This window comes from Callorhinchus milii, unplaced genomic scaffold, assembly GCF_018977255.1.
Source record: "Callorhinchus milii isolate IMCB2004 unplaced genomic scaffold, IMCB_Cmil_1.0 Scaffold2, whole genome shotgun sequence".
Taxonomy (NCBI): domain Eukaryota; kingdom Metazoa; phylum Chordata; class Chondrichthyes; order Chimaeriformes; family Callorhinchidae; genus Callorhinchus; species Callorhinchus milii.
Window position 1 is genome coordinate 14,585,849 of NW_024704743.1, and position 25,154 is coordinate 14,611,002.

Genomic DNA, 25,154 nt, shown 5'->3' on the forward strand with positions numbered 1-25,154 from the left:
CATCACCTTATAAAGTCTGTAACTTGTTACTTATACATTGAAATATCTGAAAATTATTTAAACAAAATCCAAACCCAAAAATTATAGTGGAGAAAGATTTTTCAGGACCCATCAAAATAGCAGATAAGAGGGAGAAGGGAAAGAAACAACCAGCAAACAGAGTAGGAACCTTACCTCGGCAACATATAAGGTTGTGTATTAACTCATGTTTCAATTTAATGAATATAGAATTATTTAATAACCAAATTGGAAATTATTTTCCAAAGCACTTAACAATTTGACTTCAATCGCAATATTGCTTCATTTGTACACCCATTTCACAAACCATGGTGTCTATAAAGTGACTTCAGCAAACAGGATTAATTATATTTCCTGATAGCACTTCATTTGCTGGTCTTTTTCTAGACTTCCGCCTTGCGTTTAACAAGCTACAAATTTCGCAATCCAATATTTGCAAAATTGAAATTGTATTTAATGCAACAAATCCGATTTGCGAATATTGTGTTTTAGCCTCCAGATGGCTGTGAAAGCTCTTGAAATCATATTCTTCTAAGTATGATTAGGCATATGGCTACATTTATTTGGTTACAGCCTTCAATTCCGTTTAAAGGTGGATGGCCACAATGGGTGTCTAATGTATGCTGAAAATAAAAACTTGGAAATAAATTGCTGTTATTAAGCAATTTCAGAACTTTAGATCCCCAAATAGATTTACATTCCTATAAGGAAATTTATGTTTAAGCTGCCCAATGTTCTTTAGCGCTTGTTTTCACAACTCATAAGTATGCAACTGCAAGCTTCAAAATAACGTACAGTGGATATAAGATTAATATAAGGTTAACTTAGAAGAAACAGCTAAAATGTTATTGCATGAATACATTTAGAGTTTTCTTGACTATGCTAACAAAGCTGATTTGGCTCTTTAAGGGACCACTAAATCGTCTAATTTCTTCATTGTTTTTATGGGACTGGTTTATTTACTGAACAATTACATTTCTTTGTAATAGTTCCTGATATTGAAACCCATCAAATGTTGAATTATAAATGAGCTTTGAACATTGCTCAAAGCATTCTAATGTTGGGGTGGGGGTATTTTTATTGTGATTGTAACTAGTGACTTGCACAGTACAATATAAATGTTGTGCGGATACACACTGATTTAAATTTTGCTGAAATTTCAATAGTAGATAACTGACTATCTTTTCATCACATTTACTGAACTGTTCTCTGTTATTTTTAGAATGGGAATGCAGATTTGAAGATTTAGAATATAATTACTAGGGCGTCATTGAGAACTTAATTTGTCATCTGTTTACTCTTAGGATATCATGAACCTTATTTCCTTTGACTTCGTGACACCAGCTAGTTATGACTTTAGCCTGTCTAGAGCCCCGTTTACACTACAGCTGTAAATTTAGAACTACTCTGAATTTGCAGCTGTTTTGATTCAACAATTAAATGATAGCAATTTATTTACTCTGATGTAAAATCTCTCACCTCCTGATGCTGGTTTTAAACCCAGCACAAACCAAACAGATCAGAATCAGGCTGATATAAACAGTCCGATCCAAATCCTAGCTGATCTTTTATTCTGCCCAATATGCCAGCACCTTCCTCGGACAGGTCATTTAATCCTGTTCCGACGAACCTACTGGTTCAGGACAGAGGTGAGCATAAACTCTAGGGAGATCAAGTTCAGTTCAGATCCACAGATCCGAACTCAATTTGATATCCCCGTGTAAATGGGGTACGAGGCTAGCAGAGAAATTACTTACATCTTGTGCAAAAATTCTCTCTCTTACTCGTTGATATTCCTCTTCTCTCTCCTCAATTGATTTACTTCTTCTATCATCTCTAAATGGATGAATCCTATTTTGCTGCAAGATAAAAATTTCCTGAAAGGATATGAAATACTGTTCATTTACACATAAACCTATTTAAAATCCCATCCAATTGAATTATTTGAGGCTTCAGCAGGTTAATTAAAGTACACACATTACTGCCATCACACCAGATTCTAAATACAAAGGTTAACTGACTGAATGGATTAAAAATTAAATCGTTCTTGCTGGTAGATATTACCAAAGCACTCTTGTTTTAATGCTTGACAAAGTATTGCATACCTGATTGTCATCTTTATCCATACTAGAATTATCTCGTTTTAAAATAAATCTCTTCTGCGAGTCGTCATTCTTCTCATCTTTTATGTGTTCACAGAATCTTTGCTCTGGTCTATTGGGATAAAAATCACAAAGGTAGTCAGATCCAGTTCTCCTGCAGATAGGATTTGTCTTGTTTCTTCAGAAATGTCTTTCTATACCTTCAACATATAAAACAATTTAGACACACTCTATTGAAGATCAGAAGCCAACAAATGGGTGGGACACAGGCTGAAGCATTATTGGCAAAATCTAAATTTTGCAAGGATTACATTATCCTCCACAGTTTTTAAATACAATCCTATCAAACTGGTATATCTATTTTAGCATTAAGTCCTAACCATTACGATGCGACAGAAATCATTGCTATTGCATTTCTTGTTTCAAGATTCAATTAATCAATATACTTAATGACATTTGTCTGAGATAGAACCAATGGATTTTTTTAATTACATAGAATTTGTTCCATCAATGCAATGGGGAAAGCCCTTACCAAAAATACAAGAATGGAAAAATAATTTAGGAAAGATCAACATCATACTATGCAGCTGAATGGCAAATTGTGGAGAGAAATTAAATGTTTTTTTTAAAGGGATTCACCAATAGTAACTCAGAATCTTTAAAAGGGAACCTGGTCAGTAAACAGCACAATGTTATGGCCGAATCACAGGCACAAGTGCCAGAAATGAGTTTACAGGGTTGCTGTGAATCAACCATGACGTACCATCAGCTATCAACAGGATTCCGTTTAGTATTCGCGAAATGCCTGAAATTTTCAGTAAAGTGTGAAACCATGAAATCGCTGAAATTAGGAATCAGGGATTTTGTGAATGAGTGATCATTTCATCATATTGATAACCTTGCCTTGACACTTGTTCCCAGCGCCTTGGGACATCCTCCCGACGTGAAAGACGCTATACAAATGTAATCTTGTTGTTGTTGTTAGCATTATCAACAAATAAATAACACATTATGAAAATCAATATTTTATTCACCATCAACACAATGGTAACACCAAGGATGTTCCTGCGATCCTCTCTACCCCTGTCCGCTGGTGGGATGGGGACAGCCATATTGTCTCCAGGTATAGCAGCTTGGAGATCCAGTTGACTCCGCTTTGCCATCCTCTCTGCCTGGGATACTTGTGCCATTTGTGGAGCAGCTCTTCTCTTTCTGATCTGGGTCATGTGATCTTCCAGGGCCTGTGAAATAGTAGTCTGTACAGAAGGATCACTAGAAATCTCTATCATCGAGAACAAAGCTAAGATGTGCTGGGTCTGTGGCACTGGAGACTGGGGAAACAGATGCACTATTAGTGGGTGTCTCGATGACCTCGATTGGACTGGGTTGTCCTGCAGAAGTGCCAGCTGACAAAGGGGTGGGTTCGGCAGTGTGTGTAGCCCCATCGCTGTCACTCAGTGGTGGGATCGAAGCTTCTGTGGCGGGGTTACTTGAGGTAGAGTAGTTGTCAGATGGTACTTCTTCTGGTGTATTACCAGCAAGAACAGCCAGGAGATCAAGCTCACTTTCCAGTGTAGAAATCAGCTCTGTTGGCAGTGACGAAGATGTTAGGCCAACACAAGCCTCATTGACAAACATAGCAACATATGGGGAGCAATTTATTCCTGAATGAATGGTGAGCAGAGTTCTATTGGAACTGCACAAATTTAATGCAGACTGTCCAATCCTGTGTGTTGTTATCTGATAGCCAGGCTACTAACATATCCTTGATGTCACTGTTAGCTCGATTAGCAGAACCTTGAGCTTGTGGGTGGCGAGGCTTGCCATGAACTAAAGTGAGGTTTGGCCACATCTGCTTTAGCTGAGTGGTGATTTGGGCTCTAAATTCGGAACCATTGTCACTCTGGAGAATGGCAGAAGCATCAAGGAGAAGGAAGATATCCATGAGCTGAAAGCCTACTTGTGCAGCACGCTTGGTTGTGAGAGGCTTCAGTACACAGAACCTGGTGAGATGGTCCTGGCACACCATAATCCAATTGAAATTTGAGTGTGACATACACTGCATATCAATGAGAGTAACTTGAAATTTTGAGTAAAATTGTGAAACCATGAAATCACTGAAATTAGAAGTCAAGAGATTTTGTGAAAATGTAATCAATTCATCATATTGACACTTGTTAGCATTATCAAGAAATAAATAACACATTATGAAAATTAAGATTTTATTCACCATAAACTTCATGTGACATTTCATTCACTGAAGAGTCAAATATTCATTTGTTGACACAAGTGAGGCTTCCACGACACCGGGAGTTACATTTTAGCTTTGCTTTGAAGCATTTACAACGGTTGTTCTTAACATTTCTTCTGACCACAGTTACACTTTGTCAAACCTTGTCCACCACAAACAGACTGCAATGACAGCTTCATCTGATTGACACTGGTCTCTGTTAACAATCGTTGTGGGTAGAGGTCAAATTGGTTCCTGGAATAGTGACCCCTCAGAATGTCGGCCTTCACTGCTGTCCTGCACTGGGCAATGTCTAAATCTCTATCAATGATCCGCTCCAAACCTGTCCACTCCTGGGATCTCTTTTTCACAAAATTGTGGAACTCGCTGGTTGAATCAGATACTGAATTTGAGAGGAAGCTAGACCTTCACATTAGAGAGAGAGGAATAGAAGGGTATGGGAGGGAGTAAGGGTGAAGACTCGGGTAGAGTATAAACATCGGCGTGGACTGCTTGGGCTGAGTGGCCTGTTTCCGTGATGTACATTCTTTGTAAGTCTTTACAGTGGGTTTAATTTCCAAGCATCATAAAAGCACTTGTATCTAGTGAATTCTGCGATACCCAGATGGATTGAAGAGAACTCTCTGGAACTCCACCTTGGTGTCAGGAGCTTCCTTTGGCACAAACCAGCTTCACAGACATTGGGAACTGAAGTAGACGCCCGAGTGGAGTTCCAGCTGGCTGAAGAGGGTCCGCAAAGCAACCAGCAGGTCAGGTATGTGGAATAGGAGTGAGCCACAAACACCACAATGAATAACTGAAGGAATCACTCTGTTACGATTTCTACTCCTAGTTTTTCCAGCAATGTTACCATATCATTTATGTAACAATAAAGTAATAATTGCTGTGTGATAAGAAGGTCTAAACTGGATATTCGAAATGGAAGATAATAACTGAGTTGCAAATTAGTAACCGCTTCGGATAAGTAAAGTGCTAACACCGCTTCTGGTTAATAGATTGCACCAGGAATATATTACAGTGGTAGCTTGTGGAATGGTAGATCACATCACAGCAGATCTCCCATGCAAGTCCAATCTAGAGGTGGAATAAAGATCAGCAATGGAATTCGATAGTTGGCCCTAAAGCTGAATTTATCTTGCACTTTAACTGGGGAGTATAAACTGGGTGTGAAATATTGTTCACTTCCATATTAATCAGTGATTTGATTGTATTATTTTCTTGCTCAGTGATTGCCCAATACGACAGATAGGGCAGCCTCCACGTTCATCGAAACACATTGGGCTTCACCTGTGTTAGGTGCCATCACCACTAGTTTCACAATGAATAACCTCAGCACGATATAGTGGAGTCCTGTAGCTCAGTGGTTAGAGCACTCGTTTTGCAAGCGAGAGACCTGGTTTCGACCCAGCAGGGTGAAACCTTGGGCAAGTTTCCTTACTCCACACGCCTAATAATTATCCCTCAAAAAAAACACAATAATAAATTGGTCATTTTCAATCCACGACTGTTTGTGGGACACTGCTGTGTCTGTGAAGCTCTTTCAGACATTGAGAAGACATGAAAAGCGCTATATCAAATGTAAGGATTATTATTATTATTATTATAGCATTTTCAGTAAAAATATAGCTATAATCTATGTCTTCCTGTAAGAGTTCTTGAGACCACAAAAAGGGCATTGAACCACTCATAGCAATTCCTGGTCTAACAAGGCCTTTTACGGTCTCTGAGACCAGTTTGGATTTACAATGCTAAAGCTGTAAAGTTTACATTATTACTTTAAAGAAATCTGAAAGATAAGAAGTACTTACATTCTAGTATTGCTAGTTTTGTTGATTATAACGGATTTTCCGGTTTGATCTACATTATGATCCATTCCAAAATAAGCTGCCACTCTGTGAACTAACATTCGGTGATATGATGACATTGGAGGGAATTTCTTATAGTGATTGCTAGAGTAAAAGAGAAATAAAATGAGTAAGTAATGCAATTTACTACGATATGAAGCCCATCATCAGCTTGTTTGTGGAACTTATTCAAAGCTTTTAGCGGTTCAAAAGAAAATGTGAAATATAATTGAGTTCACAGCTCTATATTTACTAAAGACGACTTTATGTTGAGGATAAGACACTAACAGAATTCCCATATGCTCTCTTTAGATGGAATCAGCGTTGCATTCCTCATTTGCTGAAGTGTACAAAGTTCTTTGGTCACTCATTTGCTGGAACTTTAGCTGTATCACATTAGCACTCCTAATTCCTCAACTTCAAGAGGCTTAAGGCGATTGTGTTTAATTGAGGATAGCAGATAATGATGAGGCACCTTCAATGATGCATTTTTAGCTTTTGTAAAATCACTTAAGAGTCATTTGAGATTTTAAATGGCCCCAAGGATTTCAATTTAGCATTAGAATTCAGAATTGTGATGCAAATTAAACCATTTAACAGTTGAACAGCATACTTTACCCAGTGGTCTCTGCATGTGCTTGCGAAGTCACACTTGCAGTGGTGCCAGGAATGTTTTGATCAGAATGCTGACCAATATGTCCAAAACGGTTTGTCCACCAAGCTATATTCAATAACTTATCCAAATGTTTATTGGTAGGACTGTTACCTCAAAGTCAGGGTTTTTGGGCTCATTATGCAAATTGTCACTCCAGTGAGGCACTGCTGGTCATATTCCCCTTCAGATAAGATGTTAAACTGAGGTCCCATCTGCCTGTTCTGGTAGTTTAATTGTATATATTGAAGTCCGGCCTTCAGTATCTCTGCCCCAACCTTTTGGAACTCCATCCCAGTCCCTTTGTCTCTCTGCTTCCCTTGCCTCCTTCAAGGCCCATCTCAAGATCCTCCTCTTCAACTGCCCCTTCAGTCACCCTCATACCCCTATACTCCCTGCCCTCCACCCTTCTTGATCGCAACTCCCAGCTTGGATCCAAATCCCTGACTGTCTAGGGCCTTGGGACGTCCTGCCGACGTGAAAGGTGCTATACAGAGTTTTTGCAGGTTGATGGGAATTCTGTTGAGATTATTTATTAAGGAATCCATTTAAGAAATGCAAAGTAGACCCCATTCCTCCTTTAACAAGATCTTCAAGACCTTAATAGTTTAACTTCAGCGACCCAAGGAAAATCTTGCCCCAAATTAAAAAACTACTTAAAAATTGCAACACTAAACACGTGGTTATCTTCGTTAATAATGACCAGCTCCATTGTGGATAAGCAAACAGTGCAGCAAAACACTCTCTTTGTGCTTTTGAAACTTTCTCTCTATATGTATATATATAGATCTAATATATATTTGTGTGTCTATGTCTATCTAGTAGGTCAGTGGTTAGAGCACTCGCCTCGCAAACGAGAGACCTGGGTTTGATTCCCGGGCAGGGCGAAACGTTGGGTAAGTTTCCTTATTCCACTCGTCTCGCTTTTCCTGGAGTAATAATTCCTTCAAAAAAATAATAAATTGGCCACGACTGTTTGTGGGACATTGCTGTGCGCAATTGGCTGCTGTGTTTCACCCACAAAATACACAGTCAATTCACCTTACAGTATATTGTGTGAAGCGCTTTGAGATGTCTTGAAAATGTGATAAAGCGCTATATCAAATGCAAGGGATTATTATTATTATATCTTCCTCCATACTATGTAAAAGCAAAAAGTAAACTAAAAAGATTTCCCTTGGCTAAATTTAAAAAATCCAGCTGTGTGCATGTAGCTGAAAATTCACTCACTGAAGGTGGATAGAGGGAGACTTGAAGGAGGCCGGAGATGATGGAGCAGAGGTGATGGGTGAGGTAATAGGACCACATGAGATCACAGAGATAAAGTGGGGCAAGGCCCTGAAGGCATTTCAAGATAAAGATGAGAATCTTAAAATGGATCCATTTCAGGAGCCACTAGAGCAGCGCAGCCTAACGACGGCCCGTGGGACTGTTCCAGTCCTCGAGACTGCCAAGAAGTGTTCCCCCAAACATTCGCACTAGTCTAGGTAAATCCATGTTTGATTGGTAGTGTGTTTTCAGGTTTTTCTTAATTGAATACTTCTTGATTAATAGCATCCTGCAGCTCAGTGGTTAGAGCACTCGCTTTGCAAGCGAGAGACCTGAGTTCAATTCCAGGCAGAGGGCGAAACCTTGGGCAAGTTTCCTTACTTCACACGCCTAATAATAATCCCTCCAAAAAATAAAACAATAATAAATTGGTGATTTTCAATCCACGACTGTTTGTGGGACACTGCTGTGCGCAATTGGCTGCCACGTTTCACCCACAAATATACGGTCAATTCGCTTTACAGCATATTCTGTGAAGCGCTTTGAGACATCTAGAAGACGTGAAAAGCGCTATATCAAATGCAAGGATTATTATTATTATCAATCAAGAAATATTCAATCAAGAAAATGTATTTTGTTGGCCAACCGCAAAAGATTGGCCACCATTGCAACACATCCTGGCGAGAATAGGAGTGATTGGTTCGCAGAGATTTGGGGGAGAATGCAGGCTGTGGGTAATCTGGGTCTATGCAGAGTACAGCAGGAGACTGGCGTGCAGGGCATTGGAGAAGTTTGGAAATGACAAAAGCATGGACGACTGAAGTAACAGACAAGTCTTTAAAAAGTTAGTAAAGTACCTTGTGTGTCAAAACAAGTAAAAATGTGAAAACTTACTTATTATCACTGATAAAATCTATTAGTTCCTGTTCCATTTTTAATAGCATCATTCTGTCCCTGTAAAATAATAAACATAGTCAATACTTTCTCCAGGTTGGTTTCAGTTAATCTCCCACTTATAACAACCTTCTTTTCACACATTCTCCCTAACAAAGCAAATCAGCAAGCTATATATTCTTGGGTTGGTAGAACTGGGTCTTCGAAGAATGACTCTCGTTGGTTGTTCTTTGTCTTCCAATGCTTGCTGCCTTTCCCTAAACAGACTAAATTGAGGAACTCGCAACAAGCAGGACCCTGAAACATGGTGTTCTCTCAAAGCTATTTTGAATGAATCAAAATAATTATAAAACAACAAAATGTATTCAGTTGGTATAGTTCTGCCTTTAAACATGCATGTACCTACCTGGGATTATTCTTTAATGTATTAATGAGAAATTCATGCAGGTCTATCCCTGTGGAATCTGTATACTCTTGACTAAAATCTGCAACACAAGAACATATTTTAAAGAAAGATATTGATTGATCCTTTAATCTACCTACAGTATTACTGTATTACATGCATATGTAAACAGAGCCGAAGGGTCATATCTCTATCTGAGTTCTAAAGCAGTATGAATGGATTAGTTTGGGATCAGTTCTGAAATAGTTTACTTGGAAATATTTGTAGCTGTTCCAATAATAATAATAATAATAATAATCCTTGCATTTGATATAGCGCTTTTCACGTCGGGAGGACGTCCCAAAGCGTTTCACAGAATATACTGTAAAGTGAATTGACTGTATATTTGTGGGCGAACGCGGCAGCCAATTGCGCACAGCAATGTCCCACAAACAGTCGTGGATTGAAAATGACCAATTTATTATTGTTTTTGGTTTTGGAGGGAGTATTATTAGGCGTGTGGAGTAAGGAAACTTGCCCAAGGTTTCGCCCTGCCTGGAATTGAACTCAGGTCTCTCACTTGCAAAGCGAGTGCTCTAACCACTGAGCTACAGGACTCCAATGGGGGAAGAAAGCATGCTTGAAGGGCAACAGAAACTATAAAACATAAGTGAATATCTGGAAGCTGCAGATTTATATATCTGTCTTGGAGATTATGAGATCTATGTATAGGTGTCTAAAGAGCGTTCTAACAAACATGTCTGCATGTAAATAGGAGTTCTTTTCAGAGAATTTTTTGAACATCACAGAGTAATGAGACCTCAGCTCAGAGCCTCATAACTCCACCTGACGCACATGGAGTCCTGTAGCTCAGTGGTTAGAGCACTCGCTTTGCAAGCGAGAGACCTGAGTTCAATTCCAGGCAGGTCAGGGCGAAACCTTGGGCAAGTTTCCTCACTCCACACGCCTAATAATAATCCCTCCAAAACCAAAAACAATAATAAATTGGTCATTTTCAATCTACGACTGTTTGTGGGACATTGCTGTGCGCAATTGGCTGCCGCGTTCGCCCACAAATACACAGTCAATTCACTTTACAGTGTGTTCTGTGAAGCGCTTTGGGACGTCCTCCCGACATGAAAACCGCTATATCAAATGCAAGGATTATTATTATTTATTATGGGAATTCCTGGTCGAGTGCTTTTCTCAACAGCCATGCAGCCATTTTTAGACATCACAAACAATTTTTTTCTTACACATTTATACATTACTTAAATTATTATTATGTTACTTCAACTTACGAGGCTGGCTTTCTTAACATTAAGAGAATTCAGGTAAGTAGTGTGTAATGCAGTAATCTGGCCACAAAATAGTTAATACTTTTCAGATTGGCCCATCTCAGAGTCCCAAATTGCAAATGTACATTACACATAGTTTTCAGAAATATTGCAGTACACAAAGCCACTTGTAGCATTTAGGTTTTATATAGAGATTCCATTATTCAAGCACATCTACACAGAGCCCAACTTGGCTTGCCTATGTAGCTTTCTTTGTCTCATTGATAGATGTTTACCTAGATGTCTACCTTTATCTACCAAAACAAAATTTGTGAAGCAACCTTAGAAGGATTAGCTGTTTTAATGAGTTTCAACTAGGTAAGGAATGTGACAGCTATTTAAATTTTGGGATAAGCATTTCCACATTAGAATATAAAACCAACGGTAGAAATCAAGATGGTAGAGGGATTGCTGAGGAAATTTACTAGGATGGTACCAAGGATTGAGTGGTTTGGCCTATGAGCAGAGACTGGAGGAAGTGGTATTTTTTTCATTGAAACAAAGAAGGTTAAAGGATGACCTGAGAGGTATTTAAAATGATGAGGTGTTTTGCTAGTCAATAGAGAGAAATTATTTCCACTGGTCGGTGAATCAGTGACTAGAGGGCATCAATTTAAAATAGTTATCAAATGGGAAAATGGGGAGACAAGGAGAAATGTTTTCACACACAAGGTAATTAGGATATCGAATGCCCCGCTGGGACTGGTGATTGAGGCAGAATCCATATTACCTTTCAAAAGGGAACTAGGTAAATACCTCGAAAGGAGTATGGAGAAAGGGCAAGTAAGGACTGGGAGTGGAACTGAAACTGAAAGGATTGTTCTTAAAAGAGCTGGTTGGCACAGACACAGTGGGATGAATGGCCTTCTTCTGTGCTGTAAACCTCTGTGTAAAGAAATGGTAACTTTTCAGTGGAAGGAGAGAAGGGAATAAAACAAAGTCACCGGACCTCCTACTAGATGATTTCAAAGAATGTGCTCGCCAACTGTTAATAATGTGTGGCTGAGTGAGATCCAAAAGAAGGTAAGAAATTGCAAAATGCCGAGTTTGATCTGAGTTAGTTGAGCTCAGCCAGAAAACCAGCAGCACGGATGCTACAATTGGCCTCAGTGCCCAGTGTTAGGGAAATGGAAAAAACATGCTAGGATTCCTGATTGCTGTCCAGCTCTCTTTGATGGAGGTGCATACATTTGGACATATTGCAAGGGTAAGAATGAAGGCAGCTGCATTGCCCTCCAAGTCTTAATTGGCTGTCACGGTCAATGTTTACACATGAATAATGGGCAGCCTAACATAGTCCTTGAGTGCAACTAGCGCATGTAGAACTGTAGAAGGTATAACAATCACATGCCTTGAGTAAAGGATTGCAGGTAAAAACACGGGGAAGATAGATTAAAGGGGAAACTTTCTCTTCAGGTATTGGATATTATAGAAAGTCTACATAGCCAGATCAGAAACGTTTAAAGCTTTTGTGGATTGAACGGGTTTGTAAATCTGTAATTTCTACACATTTCATATATAACCACTGGTGTAAGCTATTATAACTAAGATTTTTTTTTAAAACCAATATTTTCCAGAGGTAAATGGACCACATGAAATTTTCTGAATTGCAGGCACAGTTTAAGTGCACCAGTTGTCTCGTAAACTGAAGAGGCAATTAAATAAAAGCGAGATAATTATGTGCAGAATATTCTAATACTATAAGCATCGAGGAAACTATATTAAGGCACATTATTTCTGTTCTCAAGCAATAGAAAATACAAAGCAATATGTTCACAACAGCTTAGTCAAAAAGCTCAGAAGATTCATCATAAATATTGCTGACTGCTCATCTTTTAAACAGTTCTACAATAAATTTTACAAAAGAGCAATTTTCAGGGGAGAGGAAGGAAGCGCTAATAAATATCCAGCAGCTTAACACATGGCACAAAGCAATGCAGCATTATATGAAAAAGGCATTACATGAAAAAGGCTCAAAAAGAGCAATTGTGCTTCTGTCTCATAATTTATTCACTGAATGCACAAAGAAGAGCTGCAGCCAGCAATTAACCTAAATACCCAAGATGCAAAAAGGCATCGAAAATGAAAGCTTAGAAATCAAAGGAGCAGTTCATGTTTCACTGCAAAGAAATATCCATTTTAGCAATCTGAACATGAGGATATAAGATTCACCACAATGATCGAAACCATGCCACTTTGGATCACTTGTAAAGGTAATCCAGATAAACTCAGCATTTTGCCAAGTCTACTCATTTTTATGCAGTCACATTGTGTTTGTTTTGTTCATTTTTTGGGAAGAAGGAGAATCTTGGGAGACAAATTTGTTTCTTTCCTCAGATTTCATGGACAATGTGGTCTAAAATTATATTGAAGAACCCTGTGAATGTGATAACTTAGCTAAGCTTGAGGAACTGTTTCATATGAGCAAGGATTGCTATAATAATAATAATAATCCTTGCATTTGATATAGCACCCATGTATAAAGAGATAAGGATCAAGACCCATTTCTTGAATGGGTGAAAATACCTCATAATGTAACAGGGGTATAGTTTCTCACTGATCAATCAGAAACAGAAGCAAACAAACCACGTACAACTGAATCATGCCACGATGATTATACACACAGACACGTACAAATAGCATTAAGTTCAAAGGAGCAACTTCAAAGCCTTAGTAAAATCTTGCAGTTTAGATGCATGTTATAAACTGCACTATCATCCACTATCATCCACCTGGAGTCTTTCCCCTCAACTTATCAGTTAGATCACTGTTTTAAATTAAGGGCTCAGATCTTTATTATTTGGAATGATCAAGGGTCCAGTATATTTGATTGGAAATCATTGCAATCAGTTTAAAAAATAAAATATTTTGTTGACGTCCTGAGGCACAAAGCTTCTCTCATGAATAACACACTTCATACTGTATTTTGTTGCCATCAAGCACCATTGGCAGGACAGCTCAAAAATGAAATTGAAGGCCACAAATTAAACTGAATTCTGTGTACCTCTCTAATCTTGGCTCAGATCCCAGTTCATGCTGATCAATACTCAGGTTAATAATTTAAGACATCTTAGCCCCTTGTGCAGACTTGATGTATCAAATAACCTGCCAGGTTCAGTGCTGTAACATTCTATCATTCTAGGATTCATCACATTACATCCTTGGCACTCACTCCCAGGAATCCACTAACAGTAATTTTGGTGAATTTTAATCTGAAAAAGCAGATTATGTGTATATAAGTATCAAAAATGTAATCATTAGGTTAAAGATCTGAGCTTTCCAGAGTAAAGAATATATTTCGTGAGCATAAATGTTGAAAGCACACTTCAGTGCTACCCTTTTATCCAGACATATATCAGGCAATAAATTGTTCTCATAATATACTAATTAAATTGCATGGAACTTTATCAAAGAGCACAAGCAGGCCACACAAGTGAAAGTCACAGCTATTGTTGCATATAATAATCCTTGCTTTTGATGCAGCGCCTTATCACATCTTCAAGACGTCTAAAACCTCTTCACAGAATATACTGTAAAGCGAATTGACAGTATATTTTGTGGGCGAAACTTAGCAGCCAATTGTGCACAGCAGTGTCCCACAAACAGTCGTGGATTGAAGTGACCAATTCATTATTATTTTTTTTGAAGGAATTATTACCCCCGTAAAAGCGATTTGCCAATCAGCTAACAATCTGGTTCCTACTTACTGCTAGGCAAACAGAGGCATGTGCAGTAAAGAAACTTGCCCAACGTTTCGCCCTGCCGGGAATTTAATCCAGGTCTCTCGCTTGTGAGGCTAGTGCTCTAACTACTAAGCTACAGGACCCCACGTTACTCTGTTATGAATGTACATTTGACAATTGACTTCCCTAGCAACACATGTCACAGAGCATGATTCAATCATGTGAGGCAGTTGCTGTATTATGACTGGTATTTGATTGCATTATAGAACATGAAACATGCAGCAAGCACAAAATTACATCCTGATTTGCAAAGCAGGATACAAAACAAATGAGCAAACATATAGCAACTCTAGTAGTAGTTTTCCAAGGGCTTGAGCTAGGACCTCAGCATAAGCAATTACTGGTATGTTAGCCTGCCCTCCAACTCTGTGATGACAAGTCTCTAACCTTGGAGAGTTTGTCTGGTTCAGTACTGAGTCCATACGAGATGCCCAGGCTACCAGAAGAACTGAGGGAAATAACAGCAATAGCAAAAGGTTCGGGAAGGAAGAATTGTCGCCCACAAACATCATCTTGTCTCATTTTGAGTGGGTTTTAGATTCTATAGTGCTCTGAACAGGTCAAATATTTTACAAAATTGAAAATAAAATTAAAACTCAACTACATTTTAAGTTTGGAAGGCAACTATAAAAATTCTTAAATGAATGCAAAATTGATTTCCATAAAAAATATCAACTCAAAGTTAGATATTTAAGATATGCTTTAAACAACAACCTTTTTGGTGCTGTATCAGATTTCAGTACTAGAAAGAAATCCGTATGCCTCCTTGGTGAAGGATCTCACAGTGTAATTAGAACACATCATTTATTTTTGGTTAAATCAGTGTTATATGTTATTGAGATGGTATATTCAGGGTTCAGTGATATATATATATATTTCTTTTTTATAATTATTTTTCAAAAATCCTCCCAACTGGTATGTCTCTCTATTCCTGTCTGGCCTCTTTTTGCTGGGGTGAAGACACTGGTTGCTGGTTATCCACTGGTATCCTAATCAAATGGTCATTCTTCATGTATAATAATAATAATAATAATAATAATAATAAGGCTTTGCAGTGAGTGTTGGCAGGTCTCTTGCCTCTAGAGGACGTCACAGTCCAGTCTGACCTTTCTTCACTCAGCTCCCACTCACAAACAACAAACTCAGCATGGCCTGGGATTCTGGGTACCATCAGGGCCGCCCACACCATCAGAGCTGCCCCAATCGTTCATATAATCACATACTCCTAGCGTAACCTTTAGTGTCTGATAAGAAGAAATTGTTACACTGAAGCACATTGAAGCAATGCAAACTCACACACAAAAACCTTTCAGAAGACGAAAACACTAAGCCACGCAAAATTAGGGGGCACGTTTTAAACATCTGGATCAAATTGGGAATTCAGACAGAACAATTTAATAACAGAAAATTGAGGACTATGGCAGGGAAAGCCAGTGAGTCAAATAATAGAAAGGGATTGGATAGATATCTAGGTATGCAATACTTTAGAGGAAAGAGGGAATTGAGCGATATGAGGAAAAGCCAAGAAAGGTGGAACTTAAATCAAAAAGGCCGAGTGTGCTGGGTCAAAGGCTTTTTATTACAAAATTTCCTACGTTCATATCTCATCATCAGGCCATATACGCTGGGTGGATGGCAAACCTGCACCTATCCAGTGTTTTTGCTTCCCCAAAGCCGACTATATATCCTAGATAGTGTCAGCAATGAGAACTCTCAGCACCAGTTTGGTGCTGTTTGGGCACTCAAACACATTGAAGGATTAGAATATGGGGCAGTGCTCAGCGCTAAGGTCATGTTCTTCCATTGTCACCGCTCTGTTTGGTGCTTCATTTAACTGTATGGACAGCTAACAACCCAGATACACCTAATCTTCCCACAAGGCACAACTGGGGTCACTTTCGGGGAGTGCACATATTTCTGAAGGACAATTACAAATGTATATGGGGTGGAGTGATATTCTGTTTGGTAATTGGATCTGCCATGCAGGGATTCATAAAATGACTAAGAGATATATTTTACTGCAGGTACTCAAAACTAATTCAGGTTGACCTGCTGTAACTCTACTTGAATGCCAACTGACTGCAATGCACTTGCTTCCTTTGGTTGCAATCCGCTTTCGCAAAAGATGAGTATGAGATCAGAATCCTGTTCTGCTGAGTTGGCCTGAGACTTTTCCATGTACTTGATTAAATATTTGGGAATGATTGGACCAAATGTGCAGCATAATGGGGTTTCCTCTTGTAAGCATGCATTGGAAATGTCACTATACTTGACTTTGCTGTGTCCAACTATATTGAGGCTCACAAACATCTGAAATTGGGGGAACGATGGAAAAGAGAGGGTGAGGTGGAGGAGAGAGGCAGGAACTATCCAATACCATGTCAATGCTGTTGTGCTGTGTTCACCTGTGCACTTTACTTTTTACAGTATACCATTTTTAGTGGGGCAAATTATTGTGCTCTCCATATGCCTCTGTGAATCTAACCTCTTCTTACTGTGTTGATTCCACATGTGCCAGTTGCCCTTGGGCATCCCACCCACATGATCAGTATTCACGTGTGACCCTTGGCAGTGAATTTCGACTGTGGAAGCTTTCCTCCCTAACTCTGGAAGGCTAACTGATTCTGCCTTGCAGCCTCAGCCTCAACACCTGGTCAGTAAAGCTGCAGCTCCATCCATTACACCATCAGGGCTGTCAGAAAAAAAAATATTTTCATCATAATATTTAAATTTACCACAGGGCGAAAGACATTCCATTAGCATTTTCATGCCAATGCACTGAAGTCTGCAGTGCGTGCTGCAAGTTGCAGTACTATTACAATTTCAGGCCTTGAATCAAATTGCAGCTCCTAGTGAAAGCAAAATGGATTGCAAAGCAATCATAGGTGAACAGGGCAGGTCTCTCCAATAATTTCTCGTAGCTATGGCAACCTTTAGACTCTGCTGAAACAGCATACAAAGCTTAAAGAAAAAATTAGTTGCAAGTTGGGAACTGATGAATGGATTTTAGGTTTATTACTCAGGATTCCCTAAATTGTATGTAGATTTATACATAACCCACCTTCTCTCCTCCAACTCCCCACCCCCCACCACCCTCCTTCTCCACCCATCACTAGCCCTGAGTATTTTGAGGTGACTATTAAAAAGTGCTCAAAGAAGAAACTAAAATATTTACTTAAATACAATACCATTGCCCAACGAGTACAGTTTGTCTATGCAAAAGCAGTATAGATACTGCCAATAGAATTTGTATTTCTGACCCAATATCATTTGTTAAGTGGTCAGTTTAGTTGGGGTCATTCATTCTCTTCTATCAAAGTTCCACATTAGTCAGTTCCATTCTTCTAATTCCCCCTTCCAGTTTTGTTATTCCAACAATTTTTACTTCTCCTCTTGATGAGGGTGCATTTTCTTCACTAAAGTGTCGGAAGGCCATTTAATTTCCAAGTTGAAGTTTTTTTTTTACTTTGCTGTGTTTTCTTTCTGGTGTAGATTTCTTTGATATAATTTATTGAAATTTTCTTAAATGCAATTTCACTTAGAAAAATGTGCTCATCTCTGTGTGATCAGACTAGGGTTCAATTGCTTTCTGTTTCTTGAGGAAGGAGTAATTCAGACTAGGCTTAATCAAAAATGAGTGAGTTGAATATTGAATATTCTTATATTGCTAATAGATATAGTATGTTAGTGATGTTCATGCCGCTTTGCAACTTTTTGGGTGCTGGAGATTTGAGCATCATCCTTTAAAATTGCCAACTGACTGCAATGCACTTGCTGTAGAGAGTTAAAAAACTAATCTCGCTATTTGGTTCATTGTGGAGTCCATGGATTATTTCAAAAGGGAATGAAATCAATACTTAAAAACATTAACTTTAATAATAATAATAATAATCCTTGCATTTGATATAGCACTTTCACGTCGGGGGGACGTCCCAAAGCGCTTCACAGAACACACTGTAAAGTGAATTGACTGTATATTTGTGGGCGAACGCGGCAGACAATTGCGCACAGCAATGTCCCACAAACAGTCGTAGATTGAAAATGACCAATTTTTATTATTGTTTTTGGTTTTTGGAGGGATTATTATTAGGCGTGTGGAGTAAGGAAACTTGCCCAAGGTTTCACCCTGTCTGGAATTGGAATTTAAAGTGGATGAAGAGTGAACAGGAAAGTAGGATTAAACCAGGTGGTTCCTAGAAAATAAACATTTTTGTTTTGTACCATTCTATGTTTGTAAAGCTTTACTAAAGCTACTTGCATCTACTGTGCTGTAATATAGAGCAAAACAAAGGGACCCCGTTGTAATACCGAAGCTGAGCCCATCAAATAAGACCCCATGTTATAATGTGACACATTATCGTTAGCCGCTAGCCAGCACCTCTGGGGTTGTCAGGGTCGCTCTGATGACATTGAGCTCCACTGTGCCTGCACATTGTGAACAGAAAGTCGGCCGGACAGCAGTGATTGATCTCATGAACATTGCTGGGGTTAACACTGATGTCTGTCATGCAGGAAGCTGGTCAGTCAGCAGCAGTGGGAAGTATAACACAGCTCAGCATATTGTGTACCTATGGTGTGCCCACGCCATACTGAAGCGTGCTATAACGGGGTCAGATTGCAATGTGCTATTTGTTTTCATGTCTCTGCCTTAATTCTGGTTTGGTGAGAAATCACACAATTTGTGGTTTCAGCTACTTGAAATCAAATCCATAGAGAAGGTGACCTCATAGAATGTTTGTTACTGTTTGATCGATATCAATCTTTTAATACTGAGGTAGTGTGTATGACCAATATTCTGGTCTAAATTAGTGTAGTACAAAAACCCACTGAGAAAGCGATACGTTATATACAATTACATCACTGAAATATTCTGTATTAAAATATCTAGTTGCTTTTGATGTAACTGTTTGATTCCTGGGCTACTGAATAAATTGTCCCAACCAACTGAACTACTTTTCTAATAATTAAGAAATTACAGGACATTTTGGCAAAAAAAACTTTTAGATTCCACAAACTTTGTAGTAATTAAGTGAAATAAAAGTACATCAATCGTAACATCTAATTTAGAAAGGGAAAATAATGGGATTAAAAGTCCTTCAGGAAAATGGCCTGTTTGTCAGCGTGAACTGCTCCTTGAATATCACTAGTTTATCTATTATGAAACTTGTGATGACTGTCATACTCAGTAAATTACCATGTAGGTAAACCTGCTAGAGCCAGTACTTTGCCTTTTTGGAGATGAAATGGGGTTGATTGCAAACGCATACCTTTCGACAACATTCTTATTTTAGGTTTTTCACTAGTTTTGTCTTTCTCTCTGTTTTTATCCTTGTCCTTCTCTTTCTCCAATTCCTCTTTATTACTTTTATCATCATCTTGAAAGCTTGGAGAGCTGGTGAGTTGCAGCTGAATTGAATCCTGGAACACAAAAATGACTAAGAAATAATATTTCCTTTCATCTGTAAAATTACCGGCTGTACCATTCATACTTGTAATCAATTATTTTTAATGCACACATAATCCATTTGAATTATCTTCCCCAAAATTACTTTTGAGGAATGTTCACAGTATATCTGAAAGTACAGCCACACTGTCACAAAACAAATTGAAAATTAAAGCACACATTTCAAATTACAGTTTATAATTGAGGAACAAATGGGTCTAATGCCCCCATTTTTAAATATATTTTCTTATGCATATCATAACATGAAAAGGTTTTGCATTTCAGAGAAAAAGCGCTTGATTTTATAATGTTAACTTTCATTCTTCAGATAGCAGCAGGTGTTTACAGCTCAAATCAAAGCATCCCACCGAAACAACAACTAGCCTTGCTGGCAGCCCACAGTATGAATAGAATGCTCCCTCAAAGTGCGTTTGCTTTTCAAACCACGAGTCCTGTTGTCAGTACAGATATAAAAAACTTGCACATTAAAAAAAGTATCCTAAAAATCAATGATATGCAATTGTCCAGATATAACTGAACAGAGTATGGTGAAAATACATCAACAAGTACAGATTCTTGCTTCTCTTGTTCTTTGGAATACAAAAAGTACATTCCATCTCAAAGATTGTATTGCAAACAAACTCCTCCGAATTTCCATCAATGTACAATATAAGACATATAAGAGAGATTTTAATATTGACATAATGTAAACGTGAAAGAAGAAAACCAAGATTAATATTTGTAACAGATATTAGCACAAGGATATGCAGTGTACTGATTGCATTTCCATGTTTTTGTAATGTTAGTGGTTTGGTTCATCTGCACATCTCCTGTGGTTTTGAGCTAGGTGAAGAGGGTTGCAACTGCGACCATTGTGATGTTGTAAACTTGATTTCAGTCCAATTGTAAAACAATTTTAGCTTTTTGGTTTAAAACAAAGTTTTCTTCATTTCCGTCGTCCCTGGAATGATGGATGGCTTGGATCACGTCCACATGGATGATATTGTTGTTATTTCCCTTTCAGTCTTCTTCCTCTTCCCTTCCTTTGCCAAACACCTTTCATTCACCTGCACCTGGCAAGGTCATCAGCCTTTGCCACACAGATCAGCAGAAGCTGGGCTTTTAACCTGAATCCCCTTAGTCCTTGCACAGTAAATAAACAAGTATGTTACCAAGCTATCGAGTGAAGCATTTTAATAAATTATGAAGCTATACATCAAATTTTGTTTCTCCCTCTCATTAACCCCTCCCTCCCAACCAAACAGTTCCTTTAGATACTGCATGTATTAAGATTGATTTTTAGTCTGAAATTATTTTAGGCAATTCCAAATCACCTGGTAGTCTGAAGAGATTATGTGAAACTTAGGCCCCACTTAAATGGAAAGTAGGGGAAAAAGTATTTGAGACACTGCCAACATCTGTAATATCAGAGAAAGACAATGCTACATGTATTACAAAACAAGTTAAATCTTCTGGTACTGATGCAGATAATCCAATAACTACAGCTACAAAATAAAAAAAATTAATTGCCAGTGCTGATTTTGGCTGGTAACATCTTAGTGGCTCAAGCGCTCAAGTCTTCTCCACATTTGGACATTTCTGTACTGGTATATTTCAGTGTTACCACTACCTCATTTTGGGAGCCAAGATGAAACAATGGCTCAAAAGTAAGAAAGTATTGCTCAGAGACATAGCTTCAGGATAAGCAGTTCATTCTTTTACATAGTGCTTCTCTCCAAGTTCTGAAGCGTGGCTGATTAAGCCGCAATAGAACACAAATGCTTCAGCTATAATGAAAGATATGTGTAAGAAATGAAATTCCAAATTTAAATAAACAAGCAATGCATTGCTGACCTACCATTGGGTGTAAAACAATGAACTTATATCATTGTTTGTGGAATATGTTTTATAGCACTATAACTTTCAAGTTTAGAAACACAGTACTTTTCTTTGTTTAAAACTTTAGGTGCAAAGCCTCGCTTTAGAAAAGTTCACATTTAATACTTTTCTTACACAAAACTTTGTGTTGTAGTCGTGTTCAAATCTTCCTCAAAGTAGTCCCAAATAACCATTTAGATTGCTTTCAATTCCTCCCATGCTATCTACGGAACGGTGGCTTCATGCTTGTGCAGAATTGTGGAGACTTATGATTCTTAAGGGTAAAAGCTTCCAACATCGCAGATAGAAATCTAATTCTTTCCCCTAACATTATAATACAAAATGCAATTTCAGGTAGAAATTGCAAAGCACCAAAGCACAACCCATGTTTTATTGCATTCATGAACTGAAAACATCAACTTCTATTAGACAACAAATGTCCTGAGCCTAGACTTTGTTCTGCATTATGGCACTCATTAGATATAAATTATAAGCTTTATCGATGGAATTTATTAACATAATGTTTCGCAATCCAACTTATTTTGTAACATTTCTTTTCATTACTGATGGGCAAAGGATAGTTTTACTATAGGCCAAAAATTTACAGGGTAGCGATTAGCATTCTTAGGCCTTTAGAACAAGTGAGTAGGAATTACTAAGTTTCCAAAATTCAAGTCCTTGTTTATTACTTTAAATATTGTAAAAAAGGTGAAAGAATAATAATCCTTGCATTTGATATAGCGCTTTTTCACGTCTTCTAGACATCTCAAAGCACTTCAAAGAATGTACTGTAAAGTGAATTGAAGTGACCAATTTATTATTGTTTTTTTTCTTGAGGGATTATTGTCAGGCGTGTGGAGTAAGGAAACTTGCCCAAGGTATTGCCCTGCCTGGAATCAAACCCAGGTTTCCCGCTTGCGAGGCGAGCACTCTAATCACTGAGCTAGAGGTCTCCACAATTCCAAAAGAGCAACCTGGAAAGAATTCCAGGCTGCTCTTTTCATTTGAGAAAGTGACAACTGGCAGCATTTAAAATGTGTGCATCCATAACCATAGAGGTGCCTGTTCCTCCTGGAAGTGGAGAAAGCAGGCAATATTCTGGTTAGTACATCCAGCAGCATAAGCAGCCTCTCACCAGCAAATTTGCCTAAGTCCCACACTGGAACCCGAACACGATGGAGGTAAAGCGAGTCATTGCTCAGCAAACAGTTATTGGCTGTGAAAATTAAGAGATTATTGGAAGATTACTAAAAAGAATCAAGACATTTTGTATCACTATACTTCATTCATGGATTTCAGGCCAAATAGGATTTTCTTTAAAAAGTCTCCTTTGACAAAACTAAAGCGACGCACTTCTGCTGGAAGCTTTGCAGAAATTTAGAGATTTTCAATGAGTTTCACTCACATTAATCTACCAGTCTCAAAGGTAAATTGGATGGCTTGGGTCTATATATGTATGTGTATATATATATAAATAAAAAGAGTTAGATGAGATTTCTCTCAGAAAATAGCAAATTGGCAGATGTTAAGTTTATTCATAAGCCTAACAAGTCTTCCCTGAAAACCACCTCGCTGTTGGTATTAAAAGCAGGGTCACGACATCACCAGTACCATGGAACACTCATTGTAAAACACTAGTTTATAAAGAGCCTTGCTTTTTTTTAAAAAAATTCTTAGTTACTCAATGTTACCAAAAGAATGCCAAGTGAAGCTCTTAATGCAGTGTTTTTACAATAATATTCCAAAATGGTATACGGGTAAGATTGCAAATGCAAGTTATTATAATATTAAAGGGAAAAAGTAACAAAGACTGCAATGTTTCCCCTAAACAGGCAAATAATATTTGCTTTTGATATATCATTGCATCTTATTCAAAATATGTGAAAGGACTTTGTACAATCAGTTACTCTTGAATTAAATTGACGGAAATGTAGGTAAATGCAGCAGCTAATCTGAGCCAATAATTGTCCACAATCCACAAAAGGATTAATCTGTTTTTTGTTGACATTGAAAAGCAGAAAATATTAGCTAGCACACTGGGACAACTCTCTGCTCCTCTTGGACTATATACCATGGTATCTTTAACGTCCATCTCAGTTTATCATCTCAGTAAAGTATTTTAAAAATGCTTTATTAGGCAATTCTGGTAACATTTGGTAACTAAGATTTTTTTTAAAAAAAGACCGTTTATAAACTGTTAAGCAGTACCTGTAATCATGCACCACTGCCTCATTTCTGTACTACAGTGTACTACATTACGACTTTAAATCTTGGTTGGATTTGTAAAATTTATATTTTCAGGTAGCACTTTGGAGCATCATAACATGTTAAGATGGAAGTGTGTGTTCACAATCATCCACATGCTAAATTCCCATTCTTAACCAGACTGGGATTTTTTTTTTAATTCTCCTTAATTATACATGTATTACTAATGGAGGGAGAATACAGTACTCAGAAAACAGTGGGTAGTCTTCATATTTAAAATGAAACATTTGCACTCAGTTCAGTCTTGCTGTTGGGTTTCCAAATCACAATAATTCCTGCAGTAATTAATGACGTGGAATTTATCATTAGTGACAGAGGGTTGTCTAGCTTCTAACCATCTTCATTCTCTGCTGGTAATTTTTAAAGTGTTTTAATAGCATTCTCACCTGCCCATTCTCCTAGAACCTTATACCTTCTTTGTTCTTCGAAATCAGGGGAAAAAAGGGAAAGTTGGCAGCCAAGGTAAGGTTGGACTTCTACCAGTAGATTACAGTTCCTTGAGATCAGATAGCAGGAAACATACCCAGGCACTGACACATCAGAGTTTTTAGAGCAAAGATCTAAGTGATTAAAATGATTGTGTGAAGTGCTTTCAAATTATTTCAATGTGATACGGTGGTATTACCAATGAGAACAGCATCAACATTCATTTGGAGAATAAAGTTCCAAATTAAGTATTTCTACCTCCCAAAGACCTTTACGAAAAGGACAGTTTTCACTACCTTTATATGAGAGGATGTGTTCAATTTATCCAGTTCCAAAAACAGCCTCGGGACACCTAAAAAAAGTTTTCTGAATAATGTATGACCAAGTCCACCTCCAGTTATTCACCTGAACTGGCATTACACCATTCATATCACTATTTTCTCTTCTCTCTGTTTGGATGAAGGGCACCTAATGCGTGCTATCATCTGAACAAGTCCTTTACAGGTGAGACACTCAGTAATACAGGTCTGCCAAAGCTTGGGTTGGGCCTACACAAACTGGAACCTCCTGCAAGGCTAAGGACATACAAAACAAAGGTTTAACATTGTTTTGAGGAAGAACAAGAATACGTTGTGCGCAAAGTTTATCCC

General features: G+C 38.1%; 1 protein-coding gene across 18 annotated transcripts in view; it reads right to left on the reverse strand.

Moving 5' to 3' along the window:
• The window catches only part of LOC103181530 (cAMP-regulated phosphoprotein 21), a 275,084-nt gene that overhangs the window by 45,709 nt on the left and 204,221 nt on the right, over nt 1–25,154 (reverse strand). For 10 of the 18 annotated variants that reach the window (XM_042332062.1, XM_007898065.2, XM_042332063.1 and 7 more), the window contains 6 exons: nt 19,760–19,910; nt 9,437–9,515; nt 9,031–9,090; nt 6,180–6,320; nt 2,124–2,232; nt 1,776–1,895 (listed from right to left, as the gene is read on the reverse strand). In XM_042332062.1, coding sequence (XP_042187996.1) covers nt 1,776–1,895; nt 2,124–2,232; nt 6,180–6,320; nt 9,031–9,090; nt 9,437–9,515; nt 19,760–19,910 — 660 coding nt within the window. The remainder of the gene's footprint in view (nt 1–1,775; nt 1,896–2,123; nt 2,233–6,179; nt 6,321–9,030; nt 9,091–9,436; nt 9,516–19,759; nt 19,911–25,154) is intronic. The other 8 variants (XM_042332066.1, XM_007898078.2, XM_042332065.1 and 5 more) reach the window with 2 other exon arrangements.